The following is an 18,383-nucleotide window of genomic DNA, read 5'->3' on the forward strand; positions in this document are numbered from 1 at the left end:
TCCCTGATAGCTTGGGTGAAGTTTTTTTGTATTTTTAAAAGCCATTTATCTTAGTATATTATTATTAGGTACCACAACATTTGTTTTCCTTTCACAAATCATGATGAGTAGTTGGTGTAAGATTGGTGCAGTGGGGTTTCACGTTCAAATGGTGAGGAGTTTTGGTTGGAATGAGTTGATGTGAGTGTGGTATTAGTTTGTTTCCAATGTAGTGTAGTAATGGTTCTACGTGTGTTCATGGTGCAGTTTCGGTGGTGCTTAGGAAAACCATGGAGTTCACGTGCAAAAATTCTAGTTTGTTCCCTTGGTTTTTGAGTGCAGCCTTACACAATTCCTTGGGTCTCTTTTCTTGTGTGCACTTGGTTCTTTAAAATAACTTTGAGTTAGTTTTGGTTCTTTGCATGAATGGTTTTTACCTTGCAGCCTTCACATTTTCTTTTGGTTTCCCATTGGCCTAATCCTTTCTTTATTTTAGACTTAGTAGTGACGTGACTTTTGCATAGTTGTGGTAATTTTTGGTTCCTTCTCACTTTATGTTCATAGTGCAAAGTGTAGGGATTTAATTGATTGGTCAAACATTTTTGTTGTTTCTTTTCATATGTATTAATTGGTTGAAGACAATGGACCCCACATGCATTTGTTTTTCTCTTTCGTTGAATTTTCGGTGCAAATCAAACTTGAATGTATTATTCATCTCTCTTAGAATATAGTCCACTTTTAGCTTAGTGGGACCCATACCATAGTCTTTGTGATTAATTTTTCCATGTTCCCTACTTGTGCACCACGTGATATCATTGAAGCCATGTATGGACCATTATATTTTATGGGAAATGATATTTTAACTCCCAAATCTGACTCCCAATTTAACTCTCTGACGTGTCATTTACTTTTGATTTTTTTTTTATTTTTGTAAAAGGCACGAAAAAGGAAAGTGTTTTACAATAGTGGGGTGTAGAGAGAAAAAACATCTTTCCAAATATGCAAAGATCATTCTACGCTTTTAGGGTTACAAACTAATAACTTCATAATCAATCATCTCTCAATTTTAATTTAATTCATACTCATTTGTATTAAAATTAAAATAAGTATATTTCGGTATTCATAATATTATTCTTTTTTTATTACATTAATTAAATCTATATTTTAAGATTTTTACTCATTTTTATTCTATTTAAGTAACTTTAATTTCCACTTTTTTTTTCATCTATAAATTTTTATATTTTTATTTAAAAAAAATGCTTTTGTAAAAGTAGTTTGATGGGAAGGAAAAATTGAATTTATTATTTTTGCATTAGTTATCCTCAATCCAACACTACATTGGTAAACATTTAATATAATTTATAGCTCTGATTGTGAGGGTGTGCGAAATCTTTAATGCAGGTCAACACTTAATACTACATTACTAAATATTTAATATTTTCACTAATAACATGTCTGCAATGTGACAATTGTGGACCAATTATCTCACACGAAATCTGATCATGTTAAATACCTTTCATTATACCTTATTGAAGTGGTATACATATTGAAACCCTTACCACATTGCACTAGTCATGAGGGTGTGCAAAATCGTTAGCATAGGTCAACATAAAATATTACATTCATTGATAAGCATTTAATATTTGTAATGTGGCAACTGTGAACCAATTATCTCACACGAAATTTGATCATGTTAAATATGTTGCATTAGACCTTATTGACTACAAGTAGGCTATATATTACCACATAACTTTGATTGTAAGGGTGTACAAAAGCTTTAATGCAACTCAACACTTAATACTACATTGGTTAGCATTTAATATTTTCATAGATAACATTCTATAATGTGGTAGTTGTGAACCAATTATCTCACATGGAATTTGATCATGTTAAATATGTTGCATTATACCTTATTGAAGTTGTCTCATTGACTATAAATGGGCTACATATTTAAACCCTTACCAAAGTGCACTAATTGTGAGGGGGTGCAAAATTTTGACCACAAGTCAACACTTAATACTACGTTGATAAGCATTTAATATTTTCACAGTTACCATGTCTATAATGTGACAGGTATGGATAGGGATGTAAAACCTACTTGCGCCCATGGGTATCCACGGATAAAATCCGTGACAGATAGTTGGTATGTGCGGGTATTTATTATCCACAAGTGGCAAATAAAGGATATTTTAATATCCATTTATGAAACGAATCGGGTGCGAGTATCATACTACCCGCAAATAATTAAAATTAAACATTAATTTATATTTTATTAAGTTAAATTTAATTAAAATTAAAATTAAAATTTAATTTATATTTTATTAGATTGAATTTAATTAAAATTAAATTTTAATTTATATATTAATTTGAGATATTTTTTGTAATTTTATTTAAAGTTTATTTTAAAAATTAATTTTTTTTAAATATTCGCGGTATCCATGGCTACTCACAATAAAATATCCCCGAGCAATTTTTAGATGAGTACCCACTAGTTGGGTGGGTTGCGGGTGAACTTTTTTATTGAGGTAGACACTATATGTGTACCCAAACAATTATGTTTTCATTTGTTTTTCTATATTTATTATTTTTCCTTTATTTATTCTTATCCAAATAAACTGAAGGCTTAACTAAGATAATGATGAAATTAATTTAAATGTAATAGAAAGTACATATTTAAATTAGTCTAAATTCCACAATCTATAATGATATAAAAATCATCCTTCGTCATTTTTTGTGTACTTACTCACTCTGTCAAAATGATGAAATTATATATTTAATTTCACTTATGTTTATCTTTTATTTTATTTTTATTTCTTTCACTTGTCTTCTTGAATTAGAATGTGACTTTGGTTCAAGGGTATAAAATATAAAATCGTGGAATATCTATGTGACTTTGGTTCAATATGTTAGAAAGTCTTATCTATTTAGAAGAAATTGAGATTAAAAATTACTTATATGTATCTTTCTCTTTCGACTTATGAAATAATTTTTAAAATAAAATCGCGATAGAGATATATAACTTAAAAACAAACAATAACTTAAATATAATAATTAATTTTACAATATTATTTTAAGACTAAACAATCAATTATTATGTTTTATCTTATGTAATAAATTTAATCAAAATAAGAATAATTTTCATTATTTATATTTGATAATTCTATTTAAGTTTAATAGAATATTATCCATATTAAGAGGTTAGATAGTATATTGGACTTTAGTCATGTTTAATGTTCCATCTTAAATTCATATTTAATACAAAACTACATCAAACTCAATGAGAAATTTTCATGGAATATAAAAATAAGTATTAATATTAATGATATGAATGATGTAGATGCAACAATAACTATTATGATTCCAATCAGCCTATGAATGAATCTGACACACCAAATTACCATATCACCTTTCCATTAGTTCACTACTAGATATATTAGTTTTAATCACATTTAAAAAATGTTGCTAAAATCTAAAAAAATGTTGCTATTTGCAAAGGCAACATTTATACACATGTTGTGTATAGTACATGTTACCAAAAGGTTTTAACAACATTTTTATGCATTATTAGCATCATTTTTAAAAATGTTACTAATCAGTATCTTTACTAACATTAGAAAAATGTTGCGAATTTAATATTTTTGTAACACTTTAAAAATGTTATCTATATATTCTCTAACATTTAAATAAATGTAACTAATTATCTTATTTTGTAACAATTAAAAAATGTTACAAATTGCCTTTATTTTTAACATTTTAAAACTGTTACAAAATGTTTTCTAACTTTTAGATGCAAATTTAGCAAACCAGTTGAATGTTACAGAAGAAACATATTCAATGAAAACAAATTATGTTTGTGGTTATATAAAAGGATCCAAGTAACAAAATATATTAACCATTGCAAACAAAGTGTATTACCTTTCTCCAACTATGACCAAGAAATTCATTCACAGCTATGGCATTGCGTATATACATCAGAGGTGAGAATCAAGAAATTTAACATTTCTATTAAGTAGTATTTTAAGATTTTTCATCTCCATGAAAGTGTTTTCATAACATTCTACTGTTCCTTCATTCTCAGAAATGGAGAAATCAAGAGACATGATTTCAGTTTTACTTATTCCCTGATATTGCAAAAAGGCACGAATCAACCACAACATAAGTGTAAGACCTCAATCAAGAGAAGTTTAAAAACTAATATAAACATAGAAATTTAGAAATTGTCAAGAAAAATATAACTATGATGTGAATTACGATAGACAAATGACTGAATCGAGAAAGCAAATCAATCATTGGTGAAGTCCATTAGCATTGTGACAAAAGTTAGAATTTCTTTATCCTGAATATCTGAGCCAATACATTCATGACGGAGAGAAAAACAAAATCATCAAAAATATCATTAAGTGATTAAAGGGGAAAGCAAAACAAGAAACTTGGTTTTTTTATAAAATTAAAAGTATTAGTGTTTTTCCATTCAAATAGTTTTAAAAAATTGTAATTAGTAAAATTTATGCCACAATACACTTAATAACGAATAAACTTATCAATCATTTTACTTACTATAAAACTAAATGTGAGGTTGATTCTCTCAAAATTCAACAATTATTCACCTATTTAAAATCCAAATTATTTATTTATTCTAAAATAGATATGCCTCTTGTCTTTATTTTTGTCTTTATAGAAAAAATTATTAATATGCACATAGATTATATAATAGTAAATTAACCATTTTGGCTTAAAAAAAAGTAGTTGCAGCAGGTTAGAATAATTCCATAAGGCATCATTTATAGAGTATGTGATATGAAAATGAAGAAAAAAGAACTTAAATATTGGCCTCCAATAATATCTCCTGAAAAATATTTAAAATTTATATGTTGACTATAATGAAAATTTAGAAAAGTTATCACTGATTCCTATAAATACCAAAGCACTTTAATAATGACAGTGAATCTCATAATTATAATATTAAGATTTCAGTGGCTTTTATAACAGGTGTTCAACATGTTTAGAAGGAAGTAATTTATCTTTCCAAGTTCCTCATTTGAAACTATGAACATGCATATTCAAGGCTAAGGATAAATAATGACAAAGGTATACCTCAAAGGTTGTGTTGTTCACATCCACATAAATATCCTTAAACATCTAAAACATGTTACCTGGAATATAACTAGAGTTGTCCCTGTATGTCCAATATGAGAGAGGATACAAAATTGAACTTGAAGGCGGTTCTACTTGATTATCTGCCAAAAATTAACAGAAGAAAAATCCAATGGCGATCCTCAAGCAATGGTGGCAATTTCTATAGGCCTAAAATTAAATATACATTGATTAGAGAAGAAATATTCTAAAAGCATAAAATGTGTTGTACATAAATCTCATCTTAGAACACATTTATTGCATAATCATTCAAACTAGTTCCTACCTTACAGTACCAAACTCAACAACAACCTTTATTATGTTCCCATCCCACCACCATATTGTGCTCTGTTTTGTTCCCTTTCGCATCATTTAACATCAGAAACAGAAAAGAACATGGAGGCATGTGGCACAGGAATTCTAAATTCGAATGACCTTGTAAACTTGTTCACAAGACATCAGGTCTAAGATACTAAAATTTATAATCTCTTCCATCTATGTTTAGGATAAATTCCACAGTTGAAAGTTACTGAACCTTGAATTTTAATACATCTCTTATGCTTAGGTTTCTGTATATGCACTCAAAAGAGCAAAAATTTCTAAACAATAAGAAAAGCCTAGGTTTTCTACTTTTCAATTTCTTAAGAAATAGGAATCCATTCATATTATGAATCCATTCATAATATCATGCAAATAGAGAGCACACCATATTAACACAAACAGAGAGAAACCAAAATATAACTTAGCAGTTAACCAAGTGCTCAAACTACATATAAACATATTTAATCTTAAGCTAGTTAAGTTCCCCTTTCTGTTCAGATATGTTAGCATAAATGAGGTCACTGAAATTTAACTATCCTATACATATGTAGGATGAATCCCAAACCACAACTTAAAATAAAGTTCTTTCCTTTTGTACAGTGTGTGAAATTGAAAAGCCAGGGACTCCAAGACTACTAACTCAACTTATTTTAGTATACAACAAAGAATTGTACTCACCATTGTGTTGAAAAACACAAATAGTTGCTATTGATCCTCGTGCACCATTAACAATTGAGTTGTGGTTCAACGAATCACTAATCATCACTACAATATATATACTACAGTGAGTTAAATTTTACAGAAAACTAAATCATATGCAAGTTTATAGATAACGCAAAATATAAGAAGACAAATAAGAACTTGTTTTATATGGGAAACTAACCCCTCTTTTGGACCAAGCAAGACCACCAAAGACAATCTCACCCCTCATTTCTGCTGTTGATCTTGACTTAGTCAAAGAAAGAAAACTTTGTCCAAACGTGCCCTTGTTCTATCATATTATACCTACGTTCACACAACTAATAATTGCATCGAAAGCATAAAAAAGTCATAAAAAAGGGAAGATTAACTATCCTTCTACCCTATTACCTTACCATAAAAATAATGTTAGATATATATTATTGTTACTTTTTTAAACTTAGTTTTCTCCTTAACTAAAATTTATAACACTTGTGTTTTATCAGTTTCCAACCAAGAGAATGGAATAAAAAAGAGCAAAATTATCAGTGATTGCTAGGAACACATGCATGATTATATGTGTGTATAGCAGCAACTTGAAAAAGCAATAAACCTATATAAAGGAACCATTTTATAGCAAAAAACAGCAGCCAGGTTAGTTTAGCCTATGATAGTGCGCGAGATAGCTACCGACCAAGTGGGAAGTATATTATTTTTCATAGTATGTTGTCATCCTAATATATATGCAACGTTTTCGAGCCATAACTAACCCTGAAACAAGGAACAGAATTCTGAAGCATAAATAGAAAGTATGCATCATAAATAACAAAATTCACTTACATCCCACCCAAGAGAACTGGTCTCTTCATCCAAGCCAAAATACTATAAACGAGGTTGCCATCAACGACAACATTTGCAGAAGAAATCTTGAGCAATTGTTCAATGACCTTGCTCTCAACGAGGTTGTCATCAATGACAAGAACGTGAAGCATTGAGAAGTTCATAAATTAGGGGAACAAACACAAAATTTCAAAAAGAAAAAATGAAATAAAGTATGTACTAAGAATCAGATTCACAATGACAATGTTTGATCGAGACTCGGAGTGAAATCTTCACACACTGAAGCTGAGGTTTGGTCTCTCATGGTTGGTCTAAGATTAGAGACACAGGTTTGAAGTGGAAGAAGAAGAGAAGCCTTACACGAGATTTTGAAGGATGATGGAACAAGACGATAACTTATGTCGCTGCCGGCGACATCTATAACAACGTCACAGACGGTGATGATGGAAGAAACCCTCGAAAACAGAGAGGATGGTCCTCGCTCTCGCTTCAACGCGACGCTGGAGGGAAGAAATTTTTGTAAAATTGAAATTAGGATTCAGGAATAACGTAGTTGTGGAAGAACACCTAATCGATCGCGTATTTTAGAATCTAACTTCGGTTTAGGAGATTAAACCCTTTTGAAATGAGGGTGGGAGAAAGAGCTACTGAGGTCTTTTTGGCAAAGGGAAGGAAAAGAAAATTTCGTAATGAAATGAGACTACAAAGGAAAAATAAATTAAACAAGTAACAAAAAAAAGAAAAAAAAGTTAATTTTAGCCTTTAGTAACATTTATATGAAAAATGTTACAGTAGTATGAAGAAATTTATATATTGTAACATTTTAAACAAACGTAACTAAGAAAATGTTACTAAAAACAATAAATGGTGTAGTGGTTAAGTAGGTTTAGGAGTTAGGAGGAGCTAAGCGTGAGACGTGAAAAACATTAAAATGGTAGTTTTGACACTACAAAAAAAATCGTTAAATACGGCGGTTATTTGGGGTATAAAATGGCGATTTTGACTGCCATATTTTTGCGCGTATGGCAGATACGAGTACCGCCATATATCCTGCTGCCTCAATGAATAATATGGCGGTCTTGGACGAAACGCTGCAACACTTGCCATTAAATGCATTGCGCAAATAATGGCAGTTCGAACCGCCGTATTTTGTGTGCAAATAATGACAGTGGGAATCGTCTTAATTTGTTTATTTTTAAAGAATTATCATGCGAAATACAACACCTACAAATGCCATTATTTGCACTGTACGAATGCGTTATACAACGTTTCAACTGTCATAATTTGAATGTGATTTTTTTTATATTATTTTTATGTAACCTGCTTTCCATTATTATTGAACCTGTTTTCCATAAAATTAAAAAAATCATAGACAACATCTTGATCAATAATACTTTCATTCATAATTCATATTTCATATTAAAAAAGTTGATATCATGAAACACCATCCAAAAGTTCTCACATTGAAAACAAAAGCCAAAAAGAAATCTAAAACATTATTATAATACATTTTCCTAAATTTCTAGAGCTATATCCCTATAGCTATGTTCCTAACTTGTCTTTTCTGCCTCGCTTGATCTTCTTATACCAATAGGTGATGGAGCACCACTTCCAAAATCGGGTACCTGGAATAAAAAAAAAACTTATAACTTATTCAAATTCACATGTGTATTATAATAAACTTATGTAATTTGTTAAATAAACTATTAATTTTTACATCATTAACCGAAGTATGTACCAAACCAGCAGCCATAGCAGCAAAATGGTCAAGAACGTCATCTCTAGAAGCAATGTAGGCAACCAATGTTTGCATTTGGTTTTTGAGAGTTGTGAGCTTATTTTCCATCTTTAGAAACTTCTCATCCGTATTTGTTGATGTTGCACTACATGAAGCAAAATTCATACCATTTAACCTAGTAGTGGATTGCTTAAATGCAAGAGTGGGACAAGCTCCATATGACAATCCTTTGACCCGACCTGGATGCTCCTTACCAAATATGAGACCAATTGGATCATTTGAAGATATATCTGGTGCAATATCTGGGTTATTCAACATTAGCTCATCTATTTTTTCATGCATTAAATTGAAAGTGCAAAGGACCGCCAAACAAACAAATATTGACAACTTAAAATGGTAAACCAATACACCAATAATTAGTTCAGACTCAAATAAGCAAATCAACAATTAATGCTCACAAACGAAATTGCTTTAAGAACTCACACAAAATCAGAAAAGCAGCAAAATAAATCTAATTCTATGCAGTTTGTAAAAGGGTTTTAAATGGCAACAGAAACCATGCACTCATTGTCGTTCCCATACAATATACTTCATTTTCTTCTAATTCCAAACACCAATTCCTCCAATAAACAAAATAGCAGTATCTTGTAAAAAGAACACACACCACAAGGAGACACAGAGCCCTCTCGATGACCAAGGTTTTTTATATGGTTGGTAGTTTTTTTAAAAAAAAACTAAGGATGATGAGGCTTTTACCTTGTTTCTCATTTTTCCTCTAATGTTCAAGCTGTTATGATATAAATAAACATGTAAAACATTAGCCATCACATACTTGAATGCTGAATTCCATTGTTAGAGTTTGAACTCTTTGAATCTCTCTTCTCTTCAGCCAATAAATATTTGTGGACAAAAATGTATTGTCTTTACAAACAAATCTCCATTCTATCCATTACCTCCAACACAACATTGTTACACACATCATTACTTATCCCTTCACCACACCATGCATATACCGAGTTTCACTCCTTAAACTAATTCACATTTTCAACATTCCAAACCAACAACAAGAAGACAAATGAATAAAAAAGGAGATGGCTACCATCTATATTTAATTTATGTTGCAGATTATAAATGAAATATTGAACGACTCCAGCTTTTAAATTAATTTAACCCTAAATTCGCACGCATGCAGCTGCTATAAATTAGGTTTGATTAAAAAATAATAATATAGCGTAAAGTTTACGATGATGAAGGAAGGACATTAAAAAGTTCAGGGTGACAGTTTTTATGTAATTCAGAAATGGAAGCGGGTTGGGTAAGAAGTGCCATCAAGAAGAGAAGAAAACAATGTGGACTGAACAATAATGGTTTCCCCACCAAATCGCTTTTGTGAATATTCAATTGAAAGGTTCATGAAGTGGGTAAGAACTCAAAGCATAATCCCTTGACGAGACCAACCATTTTGAGCTTCTAATTAATTACACACTTGCAGACACTATACTCGCACAATAGTTGTTCAAAATTGTCATACTCCTTTACCCACACCATCCCTTTTTTTTTCTGTTTCATATACTTAGACTCGAAACCATCTACATATCATAGTTAAACTTGAATATGGTATTTCAAAATAACATAATGCATTTGTTCAACCAACTAGCAAAGAACAATTCCATGGTCATGTGTTTAAAGTAGAGAAATAAACCACACTCAACCCTAGGAAGATAAATTAGGAAGGGAAATAAACCACACATCCGCATATTCGCTAGCCACCGGTATAGATTGGATCATCTCCGCAACACTTTTCTTCTCTAGCTTGGCCACCACCATAAAACACACGACCCCGTCTTGCAGTGCTTTCACAGCTTCCCGAGTTGATATCAATTCTAACCCTTCATGTTCTGGGAATACCAAATTGCGCCGTCCACAATCAATTATGATGTGATTGTTAGACAACCAGTCCATCCCCAATATCACATCCAGTCCCTTCAAGGGCAAGCACACCAAGTTCACCTTGAATCTGTGACCTTCCACCACCATAGAACACCCAACACACACTGAATTGGTAGCTACCTGACCTGAGGAAGGAGTTGAAACAAGCAACTCACACCCCAAATCACGTTGCTCCAAGCTCAATCTCCCCACACAACCATTAGAGATAAACAAATGTGTTGCGCTAGAATCAAATAATACCATTACATCATGCCCCATGAGTAAACAAGACTGTAATATTAAATTACCTAACTGAGTAGCCTTAGTAGATGTCATGGCAAAGACCCTGCCGGCCGCTCTCACCCTTTCTACGGGTGATGCTGTTGGTTTCTTCGCACTCAAACTATTCTTTTCTGGGCAATTATTTGCAAAGTGCCCAGGTTTGTCACATATGAAACACTTGCGACGGTCGCCTGACCCTCCTACTCCGCCTACCAGCTGGGGACAATTTCTCTTCAGATGGGGTCTGCCACACTGATAGCAAGTGGGACCCTGGGATGCCTGTGGTCAGCTGTAAGGCTTTTTCATCTACCTAGCTTCAGCGACATTTTTCTGATGTTTACTCACAACTGGCCCAGGGCCCTTCTCCAGGTGCTCAACACTCTTGGCCTGTTCCACCAAGACTGGGAATCTTCTCTCTCGCAAAGGTGTTACCACCCTCTTCAGCTCATGACTGAGTCCTCGCTCAAACTTTAAACATCTTCATTCTTCAGAAATAGCTTGCGAGTAATACCTCGCCAGGTGCTCAAACCTGTTCACATATTCCTGCACCGTCATATCCCCTTATTGCAGTGGAAGGAACTCAACTTCCCTGTCTTGTTTAGTTGTGTCTGGGAAGTATTTTTCCAGGAAACGTGTCCTGAAGTTGGTCCAATCTATCTGTTCCTCTCGGGTCTACATCTGTTGTTGCATCCCCGCCCACCAGTACTCAGCATCATCATTCAGAAAGTACGTGGCAAATAGAAGTTTCTGCTCATCCGCGCAGCTCATCATTGTGAATATCTTTTCACACTTGCGGAGACATGCTTCCGCTTCATCCAAAGAGGCTTTGCCAGTGAACTCAGCTGGCTTGTGGTGCAAGAAGTCCTTCACAGCAAAACCACCACATCGATAAGCTCACTCCCCACTAGCCCCAAAATATTTAAAAAAATATTTTCAAAACTTTTGCTCTAATACCAATTGTAACATCCCTAAGGAATATTACTAATTTTTAATAAAACCATCAATTTTTTTCATGTGTTTCTCTTTATTTTAATTTTTTTCGGGTCTTACACCATGCAAAAGACACTTTGATGCTTAAGTTAGCACTGATGATGTCAAGGATTCAAACAATATTTTAATGCGTAATCAATGCATAGAACAATGTGTTATTTATACCCCTTTTACTTGTGGGTCCTACTTGGAATGAGCTTTTGAGCCTAAAATACCTCTTTTAACTATTTCTGAATCCAGTGGTAGTGAGTGAAATTACAAGAAGAACCCTCAATAGTTACTGGTAGGCAGCTTATGAGTCAATATGGACAGATATTGTTTACTTATGGGGGATCCTAAGTATACAATATCCGATAAGCGGACATGTGGGATCTGAGGGTTGGATACTCTTTAGGCACCTAATTAGTTGAGTGGATAGGGATGATTACCTCTTACTCGTGCAGCTTCATAGTGTATTTTTCATGGAGATTTCCTTATTGCCTGTCAGTTGGATGCTTAAGTCCGCCTACTGCATACTGGTATATTCCTCAATGTAGGGTGATTAATATAAGTGTTGATAATCGTTTACTATATACCAAGAGGTTTCTTAGTACATAGTGAGCGACCTCGAAGATTGTTGATGGTTGCTTACTGTCTACGAAGGGATTCCTTAGTATAGAGTAAGCGACCTTGAAGGTTGTTGATGATTGCTTACTATGTACTAAGGGATTCCTTAGTACAGGGTAAACGGCCTTGAAGGTTAATGATGGTTGCTTACTATGTATGAATCCTTAGTACCGAGTAAGTGGCCTTGAAGGTTGTTGATGGCTTCTTACTGTGTACTAAGGGATATTTTAGTACAGAGTAAGCGACCTTGAAGGTTGTTGATGGTTGCTTATTGTGTACTAAAGGATTCCCTAGTACAGAGTAAGAGACCTTGAAGGTTGTTGATGGTTGCTTACTATATACTAAGGGATTCCTTAGTATAGAGTAAGCGGCCTTGAAGGTCGTCGATGGTTGCTTACTGTATATTGTGTGTACTTGCACCTGGTTCATGGTGTAGTTAGGACAATAGATACCCTAACGACCGTCTCCCTTCAACTATATAACCCTAACCTTGACTATTATTTACTCCCCGATTCAGTTGAGATTCTCTTCTCAAAATAAAATCATGTTTATCTTTTTAATATCTGCAGCAACAACGTGTTTAAAAAAATCAAAACAGAATATGAGTGTTTGCATGCTGCGACAAAAAAAATGTGGGAGAGAGAAATCTAAAAGGAAAATGAAGTTTTGACAAAAAAGTTTTTTGACAAAGTTCACAAACTTTCTATGAATAGATTAAAGTAGATTAATTTTTTATTTTTTAATGAAAATGAAGTAATAAAAATAATATTTATTTTACCTTATTTAGTAGTTTATCAAATTTTGTTAAAAAAAACTTTGTTAATATATCATTTTCTTAAAAATGGATCCCAAACTTTCGCTAGTCAGGGTCACAGTCGTGACCCTAACACACACCAAGCAAATACCTGCCACTAAACATATATATGCCATACTTCATATTTTTAATAATTAACATAAATAAACTAATAGCTTAAATCATTTAACTAATAATTCCATATTTTATAATTCAATACCATAATAAAATAATTAATTTAAATAAATCCACAATTTTAATCAAACCATCAATTTTTTTTCATGTGTTTCTCTTTATTTTAATTTTTTTCGGGTCTTACACCATACTTATTACTAGTTAACTCTCGAGTACTGAACTTCTCTTATAGATATTGGCAGCAAAGCAAATTCTAAAAATCTTAGCACTGACGTGAGGCAAATGAACCCCTTCATTCATCTTCCCACCCTCTCAACATCTCGACCATATATGATTGAGGACATCTCGACCACCTGTGCCTAAATGTACACGGCCCTTATGATATGAACACACAATGTGACAACTTCGACGACTATATATCAACCAACCAGGTAGTATTCCTCACACATCCAAATACACCTTGGTCATCAGTGCCTAGATGTACTCGGCCCTCGTGGTATTATCTAGCATCATGACGACTTGGTTGAATACATGTTGGCCAACCAAAACTGGTAACTCGAAAGTTTTAACTAAGTTGACTAGCTTAAAATCGTAACTAATAAGCATATGGATTAACCAAAGGTTAATCAAGCTAATTAGTCATTGGGTCAGGTCCATACAGGTAAAAAGCCCATAAGCATAGTATAAATAGCATAGTGCACAAGATAGATTGATTATGTTCATTAATGACTACATTTGTTATATGTTAACACACTTAGCCGACTTTACTGTCGAAGTGTCTTTTACAGGCACAACCCTTACTCGGTTGAGAAAGAACGAGTACCTTGATAAAGGATGAATATTCTTGGAGAGGTCGAATATCCTTTTACTAATCAAAAATAATATTTTTGTGACAAATATTTTTTTTGTAATAAAACATTGAAAAATTTATCAAAAAAGAATTTTCAAAAATATCACTAGTATCATATATTATTTATAATGAAGTAATATCATTAATAAAATATTAAGATATACGTATTCTCATTATAAATATATAATAAAGAATTAATTATTATACACTCTCCATTTCTTTAAAAAGAAGATCTATAAATTTATTGTGTTAAAGTTTTGGGTTCAAGGTGGTGTCTATTTCTTGCGTGGACTTGACTCATATTTCATTTTGATTGAATTTCATGGTGAATCCCTCCTCGAAAAATCCAAATGAGTGATTTAGAGTGAGCTTTGAGTGGATTTTGATTAATTTTGTGAGGGTTTCTTATTTTTGGAATGAAAGAGCGCGAGTAATAAAATTTTGATAGGGCGAGAGTGAGAATAAACCTTGATTTCTTATTTTTAATAAATAATACTAGTTTGTGACCCATGAATGCACACATGTCTTTTTTTATAAAATAATAATATAATTATAATTATTATATTTATCTAAATAAATTTAAAAAAGTATTAAAATCTAGGTAGATTGCAACCTTAAAAAATATAAAAAAGATAACATTTTTCGCACATCAGTAATCACGAAACTAACATCAAGACCCAACAACTTTCATTCAAATTTAGGAGAAATTCTCATCATTGATTGAGTGGAGGTTGTGTTTAATTTGATGTTGTTTAAAGACAGAAGTACGTTTTGACTCTTCTACCATGGAACTTAAAACTTAAACACAACAACAATATAACCCTAAACCCCAAAAAACGAAACATCAAAACATCAGGAAAAACCACAACCACAATGTAGAATAATAATCCAAAAAACTTTCCAGAAGTATAAATACAAAAATCAATGGGAAACAACTCCAACACAAAGAATCAAACAGCACCACAAACCCTTTCGAAAAATGAACTTCTTCTGAAAACCCATAACCCAAATGCACAACACAACATAAACGCACAACACATAGCCACAATTCAAATGAAAAAAATCAAAGAGAACCATAAACCCTAAAAATCAACCCACAACCACAATGGAGATGCATAATCCAGAAATCACTACAAGGGCACCACACACAACACCTAAAAACATACCCAAATTTGACAAAGGAAGAACGAAATCTTTACCTTGACCAAAGACATAGTGAAGAGGAAGACCGAAAAAAAGAAAGGGTTTTGTGAATTAAAAAAAAGAAAGAAGAGGAATTTTTAAAGAGGTTGATGAAAATTCATAGGAATATGAGAGGAAGGATAAGGAGAGTGTAACATCCCGGTCGGATATACTAATTAAATAATAAAATAAAGAAATACAATGGAAACCTCATTTATTATACTTCATTTCCCAAAAACACGGGAAAATTTAAAACATTTCTTTCATCTCCACTTATTCAAAAATCTGCCAAAATATTAAAAGTCGAATACAAAAATCAAAGTCTGATAGCATCAGTTATTACAATTCCTCAAAATCTATAAAGCAATAAAACTCTATAGAAAATCCCCAAGATAGCCCATGCTCCGACTCTTTGCCTCACCAGATCCACCTGCAACATCATTTGCTCACATGTAACGCAATAAACGATCATCGCCAAACATAAGCAGATAGGGTGAGCTAACAGTATAAAAACATATATATAATTCAAATATATAAGCACACTCATATCAAAGGAACTATATCCTTTGAATCCATACCACATGGCCACCACCATGTTACATGTGTTCTACGTCTTTAGATGAATACATCAAGATACACTTGCTGCCACACCTACAAGCCACAACCTGTAGAACACGTGCGAGAAACCTGCTACGGACCACACTCTGTAACGCTAGGTGGAGTTCCAATATGAGCATAGTTCGTAATGTCCAAAGACTATCAAACTCGTCGGCTGGCTACCGAGGAGGACAATCTTCTAGACCCATCCGTACGAGCAACAACTCGCACACTCACACCGGCAACACTCGCCAATCTGAGCCATGCCTCAAGGATTCGTCGTGTTCATCCGTAATTCTGAGCCACAACTCAAGAGATGTCATTCTAAGCCACAACTCAAGGAATGCCACGTGTTTTTCCCCTATCCCGAGACACAACTCAAGGAACACTCCAACAAGTTAATCTTTAAGGTATCACCAAAGACTTATAAACCACGCAAAAGCAAACAAGTCACAAATCCTGACTCTGCATTATAGTGTCGCACTACTCCAAAGTCGCTAGGCATAGTTCCAAATTGGCTAGCGGAAGGCCCAGGCTGCCAGGCGTTACGCATTGTAGTGCTCTTTATCTTCCAACTGTTACTTGGCATAAGCTTCCCCATCGTCAGGTGATGCACGCTCCAAACCCCACTAATTTTGTAGCTCTCCCCTGGTGGTTCAAACCTCATCGCCAGGCGCTACACCAGTTCAGGCAGTTGTTGGAAAAATTCTAGAAATATGCAGTTTCACATATTGAACCATATTTGAACATCCAGATTACAAACAATCATAAACAAAATGATATGAATCTAAATACACGGAGTCCAACTCCCCTAACCTAGATTCCTTGCTTAAACTTGAGAATTCTAGAGTTCCTTCTTGGTCAACAATGGCCTCCCTTGACACCTTCCAAAAACAAACCTCAATCCTCTCTGAAATGCAGTCCTAATGCTCTCAAAACGATTCCTAGATGTTCCCCTAGACTGTCTTCCTCTCTATGTTCTTCTCTCTCTCTCTAAATTCACTTAAATAAGCTTAATTAATCCAGAAACAAAAATGGCATTAAGATTATGTTTAATTGCCATTCAAGATTAATTATGGGTTGTTTTCCCAACCCTTTTGGCTGCCTCTCCTAGGGTTTCCCTACCCCTTCACCTTCATGTCAAAATGAAATTTGGCAAAAAAAAGGTTATTTTGCACAAAGTAAGTGCACAACCAATTCATGTTTCATGATAATTTCTATAAATCTTAGATTATAGTATCACTCATCATGATCAAGCATATTATTATTAAAATAATAATCCATTAAATAAGACACAAATTGTAACATCCTGACCGGATATTACGGATTTAAATAATAAAATAAAGAAAATAATAATTATGTTGTATTTAATAAACATCATTTCCCAAAAGCGCGGGAAATTTAAAACTTTTATTACTTCCAATTAAATCTAAAATCCATAGTAAAACTGGAAATAATATAAAAGCCTCTCATAAGAGTTTACAAATTATCTCAAATCCATAAAATAATAATCTCCCAAGCTATCCCCCCTCCGAAGCTAAGCCTCACCAGAACCACCTATAACAACATCATCTGCTCACGTGTACCGCATACACGATCATCGCCAAACACAAGCAGATAGGGTGAGCTTAACAGATAAAACATATAAAAATGCATACACATATACAACACATTTATAAAATCCAAATTTCCATATAAAAGCATGTTTCTTTACTTGATGCTATTTGGTGCTACTTGATGTCATGAGATGCATTTTTCTTTCTTGCATGCTTCTTTTTTCTTTAGTTTCTATTGAGGAGAAATATAAACGATGTTTTACTGTTATTTTGTACCTTTCATCTTCTTCTACATATTCCAATTTTAACCTATGGGTTCTACTAGATTGTTGAAGACTTTCTTGAGGTTTATATCTTGTAGAAACAATATAGCTTTCATTGTTATTCTAGAAAATTATCACTTTATATATATTTCATCACATTTATTGATAAGGTATGACACTCTTGGTCGATTACTAAATGGAAAAGCTTCTTCCCAATGTTATTCAAAATACCTTGCAAAAGCAAGCAACTTATGTAAAATGAATATTCAGAGTTTACATACCAATTAAAGAAACTTCCTTACTCTCCTAAAACATGATTTTGACTTATCAGTTGATTCTTCTCTGGTTTCTGCACTTCCTCCATCAATCAAAAACCAAATCAAAATGAAAGAAAAATTATGGGAAACTGGTATGCTTTTGATATTATTAGACTTATTTCTAAATCATTGCTTTAGTCCTTCACACCACAAAAGTGAGATTAATTAAAGTTGTCTTTAAAATACCTTATGAA

The 18,383-nt window shown here is 32.9% G+C and overlaps 1 protein-coding gene and 1 long non-coding RNA gene across 3 annotated transcripts; both read right to left on the reverse strand.

Annotated features, from left to right (window-relative positions):
- Positions 1-3,853: 3,853 nt before the first annotated feature.
- On the reverse strand, positions 3,854-7,657 carry LOC114171194 (uncharacterized). Of its 2 annotated transcripts, XR_003601385.2 has the most exons (5): positions 6,952-7,657; positions 6,317-6,438; positions 6,112-6,198; positions 5,133-5,283; positions 3,854-4,100 (listed from the first exon to the last, which is right to left on the reverse strand). It is a non-coding gene; the product is annotated as an uncharacterized LOC114171194 (long non-coding RNA). The 2 variants fall into 2 exon arrangements; XR_003601380.2 differs by having other exon boundaries at positions 3,854-5,283; positions 6,952-7,654.
- Positions 7,658-10,402: 2,745 nt separating this feature from the next.
- On the reverse strand, positions 10,403-10,897 carry LOC114174499 (uncharacterized). The gene has a single exon (XM_028059337.1). The coding sequence runs from the start codon at positions 10,895-10,897 to the stop codon at positions 10,403-10,405; it is 495 nt and encodes a 164-aa protein (XP_027915138.1).
- Positions 10,898-18,383: the final 7,486 nt, after the last annotated feature.

The sequence above is a fragment of the Vigna unguiculata genome, chromosome 2, assembly GCF_037176805.1.
Source record: "Vigna unguiculata cultivar grain cowpea cultivar isolate G323 ecotype 2 chromosome 2, ASM3717680v1, whole genome shotgun sequence".
Classification (NCBI taxonomy): Eukaryota; Viridiplantae; Streptophyta; class Magnoliopsida; order Fabales; family Fabaceae; genus Vigna; species Vigna unguiculata.